The sequence below is a fragment of the Watersipora subatra genome, chromosome 10 (assembly GCF_963576615.1).
Source record: "Watersipora subatra chromosome 10, tzWatSuba1.1, whole genome shotgun sequence".
In the NCBI taxonomy this organism is placed as follows: domain Eukaryota; kingdom Metazoa; phylum Bryozoa; class Gymnolaemata; order Cheilostomatida; family Watersiporidae; genus Watersipora; species Watersipora subatra.
The window spans coordinates 37,052,077-37,055,981 of NC_088717.1; the positions used below are offsets into that span (position 1 = coordinate 37,052,077).

Here is a 3,905-nt window from a genome sequence, read left to right on the forward strand (position 1 = left end):
AGCGTTTTGCTGACAGAGATTCAGTGTGTACGTGGAAGTTGGAGTTTTGTGAAAGAGCTTCAGACTGAAGCTTTATGAAAACAGTGTGAGATTTTGCATTAATAGCTTCATTTGTAGTTCCCATATCTGTTACTAGGCACTTACTTACCAGTGCTAGGTTGATCATTGCTCATGCTGTAATAAGCATTAGTGACAACTTTGTTCTGCAGAATTATGGTTGGGTTGTATTAAACATTTGGGCTTTTTCATCTATTAGAAATGAGTATGAAAAAAATTGATGACTATTGTGAATTCAAAATCAAAAAGATAATAGCTACAATATTTTATAAGGAATTTCTGGTGAACCAAGTTACTCTGTTGCTCATAATGAGTTTTTTTTAAATGTTTCCACCACGAGCCTTTATAGCGACTTTCCACCAGAATATGTACTATATAAATGAGCCACTATAGTGGCTTTCCATAGCGAAAGAGTCAATGAGGTTGTTTTTATAGTAACTTTCACCTGACCTTGAAAACATTTAAAGTTGTGAATGGCGCTACTACAGTTTGACCAAACGTGAAACAGGAGCCGAGGTGCTTGCTAGTGTTGTTGCGTTCGCAATGGCCACTGATCTCTAAATCAGTTAAAGCGGTTTGGTAAGTTGTGTGAGTTTGTAGTTTAAACTATCAGATGATTCATCATACCTAGTGACTACCATATTTAGGCTTTCTTTTATCATAATGGCAAATACCCTATTTGAGCATCACCGTTCTTTTTGATCATTTATGTGTCCCGATTTGTATCTATGAATCCTAACTTCTAGAAGTCAGTTACTCAGTCATAGAGTTTTTAGTAGCGAGTTTGAGAAGCACAGTGTCACTTTAACATCATTGATTATCGTTATGCACTTAACAACAAAGGGCAGGTTGTTATTAGTGTCATTGCTGACTGTAGGTAGGCTTCTACTGATGAAGCCCCTACTCAGTCTTCTCGCGCCCTCCTCTCCTACAGTGAAGTCCTATTTGATGAAGCTCCAGTAAAGAAATAAAGGAAGTGATCATATGAGGTGCTACCGTGATATAAATTAGAGCTAAGCATTTTATTCTTAACCTCTGGCTTTCTCTAAATATCTGCTTGTCATTTTTGAGCGAGTCGAAGATTATGGAATGCTCAATAAAACAGAAAATCATCAATCCTATATAACTCAAAAAATTCCAAGATATAATGCTGAAACGAATAATATAAAAACTATCATTCTTGTTCAACTCACAACTACATGACTTTATGACTCACTCTTGTTACACTCATAGCAACTCATTGAGTTGATATGAGTTTTACTCACTCATCAACTCATTTTGAGTTTATAACTTACTCCTGTCAAACTCATTGAATTTATGATTCAATCGTGTCAAACTAACATCAACTCATTGAGTTTATGATTTACTCATGTTAAACTCACAGCTAAATGACTTTATGACTCACCCTTATTGAACTCCCTTCAACTCATTGAGCTTACTAGTTATGACACTCGGTGTGAAAGCTGCTACACAAGATTAGCAAACATACTCTCAGGTATAAAAGGCTACAAGATGAGGTAGTCACGATAATTTATTCGAATGTAATTCGATGGAGTTCATAAGTCCTTGAATTTAAAGGTTGCATACAGAGGGAGGTGGTCAGAAGGGAATACATCATTTGGAAATGTATTAATGTTCTGCGGCCCTGGGATATCCAGAACTGCGGATGGAGAAAGACTTTCTGGGGTGTATAATATGTAGTCCAAGCAGCTTCTTTCTATCTCCTGGTTGTTAGTTTCACAGCAGCTGGTGAATTCAGGCTCCCGACCCTAGACATCACAGACATGTTGATGAAGACTTATAATTGATGAAGAAATGATTATCAGAAGCCTTTTTGAAAAATGGCTAAAATGGTTTTGTGTCATAGACATGGAAAGAGAATTTTTAGTTTACAATTTTTAACAAATGGTTCTTTGGCTCAAAACCGTAGTCATTGGTGAGATGTTACATCATCAGAGATGTCACGTTTGGTAGACATTGTAGGTTTGTAGCAATATTAGTCATGCTAACTGTATATGAGATGGCATCCAGGCATGATAAGCAATTTATACATTTGTACAACTTAGCGTATGTAGTTTATCACAAGCTAGCTGGACAAGCACTCATTTGTTTCTGAATATCACATCAGCAACAATTCATGATGTATCGACTCACCATGACAGATTTATAAACGCTCAAGTATTTCCTTGGCAGACTCAGAGGGTACACTACGTCACCTAATCTCTACAACAAAATGCAGAATTGCTTTTATAAATAGTAAATATTTCTTACAATATGATTCAGACACGCAGCTTAGCAAGGTTTCGTTAGAGATGTGAGGAATCAGTCAACATGAGTATTCAAGAGCTGTTAATAAGTTGGGTTGCATCATGTCTGATTAGCAAAACCATTTATATCAGTAGCAACAATTAGTTGAGGTGATCTTCCAGCAGCTGAGGTAATCATATCAGCATCACACTGAAACTAAAAACAGTTGGGCAACAATATGTAGAAAGCAGCAATATCATCATCAAACTAACAGAGAAAGAAAAGAGAAAAGGAGACAGTGAGAGAGGGAGACAGTGAGAGAGAGTGAAAGAGTGAGTGAAGGACTTAGCATGCTAGCATGCCTATAAATTTTAGTTATGTAAGTCGAAGGAATCTTTCCCCAAATTTTTGTGAATTCTCTACAAAAATAATTCTTCCCCCATATACTTTATATTTTAAAAAAATCTGGTTACTATAGAAACCAACCTGATGTTGCACTCGTTCTTGACCATCAAAGTCTGCACTTAGGAGGTTTTGTAAAGCTTCTTCAGAGAGTGCGCCATTCTCTATGTAGCTGTAGGAGACACCATCTGGGTGTGAGTTAAAGTCAGCACTAAATATTGCTGGAATTCCTTTTCCAAATATCTCAAAGTGCTTCTCTACACAATACATCTAGAAACAGTGATCAAATAGTTAAGTTGCTATTAATTCAACACGACCAGTTTAGGCTTTTAATATAAAATGTTTTATATAAAAACATTCTTCACTCTAACACTTTGGGATTATGTTTAAAAAATCCTAGCTCTATACATGATGTCAGACTGATTCATTGTGTTTAGAGCAGCCATACTATTAGCTGCATTCACACTATGGCTTCTGAAATTGCTATTTGAGTTTCACTACCAATACTCAGATGATTCTGCTGAGGAGTTATTTACTCTGATGAGGGAATAACTCCTTAATTGGCTTTACACCAAATGAAACTTAGATATTATAACTATTGATGAAAGCAAATAATACAAATCTGTCCAAGTCGAAGGAGCGATTTTATAGATACTCCATAACTCCTTTTATGGAGTATCTATAAATAGGTTAATATAACTCCTTTTATGGAGTACCTGTAAAATTTGCAAAGCTGGGTACTTGTATCCTTTGCAAGTGATGTGCGTGCTGCACACACCCAGCTTATGTCCTTCTTTACTTTGAAGTTGCGCCATTACACAGCCTGGAGGAAAGGCAATTCCTGGATATGTTGATTTCTCCTTCATGTATTCTACCAAGGAAAAGATAACTCCAGATTCTAATCGTTCTGTCAGCAACTCTTCAATTTTGTCATGAATAAGGAACTCATTGAAGGATATTAAGGAAAACTTGTTCTTCTTGAAGCAGATCGCTATACCGAGGTAGTCATATGAACTGAAACAACAATAAAAACAGAACTACAGACATGAGTGGGTAAATTTAATTAATTTAGAGAAGTTGGTGTGTTGAAGCACAGATATTCATAAGATTACATTGTAACTCAGTTAATTCATGCTACACTTTAAATGCATACATGTACTAGATGGCATTGCCCAGGTAATAAAAAAGTCTTTGCACAG

The 3,905-nt window shown here is 36.1% G+C and overlaps 1 protein-coding gene across 1 annotated transcript; it reads right to left on the minus strand.

Moving 5' to 3' along the window:
- Window positions 1-1,243: 1,243 nt before the first annotated feature.
- Window positions 1,244-3,612, minus strand: LOC137406484 (uncharacterized). Its single transcript, XM_068093065.1, has 4 exons — window positions 3,423-3,612; window positions 2,791-2,976; window positions 2,212-2,280; window positions 1,244-1,826 (listed from the first exon to the last, which is right to left on the minus strand). Exons 1-4 carry the CDS (start codon window positions 3,570-3,572, stop codon window positions 1,614-1,616), a joined length of 618 nt encoding a protein of 205 aa, XP_067949166.1. The 5' UTR covers window positions 3,573-3,612; the 3' UTR covers window positions 1,244-1,613.
- Between the last annotated feature and the right edge of the window lie 293 nt (window positions 3,613-3,905).

Excerpts from the sequence above, each read along its gene's own strand:
- LOC137406484 (XM_068093065.1), bottom strand. The coding sequence starts at position 3,572 with ATGAAGGAGAAATCAACATATCCAGGAATTGCCTTTCCTCCAGGCTGT. Across the intron at positions 2,977-3,422 it reads CAGCTTTGCAAATTTTACAG|ATGTATTGTGTAGAGAAGCA; the intron begins GTACTCCATAAA and ends CACTGTTTCTAG. Across the intron at positions 1,827-2,211 it reads GCGTTTATAAATCTGTCATG|GGTCGGGAGCCTGAATTCAC; the intron begins GTGAGTCGATAC and ends TGTGATGTCTAG.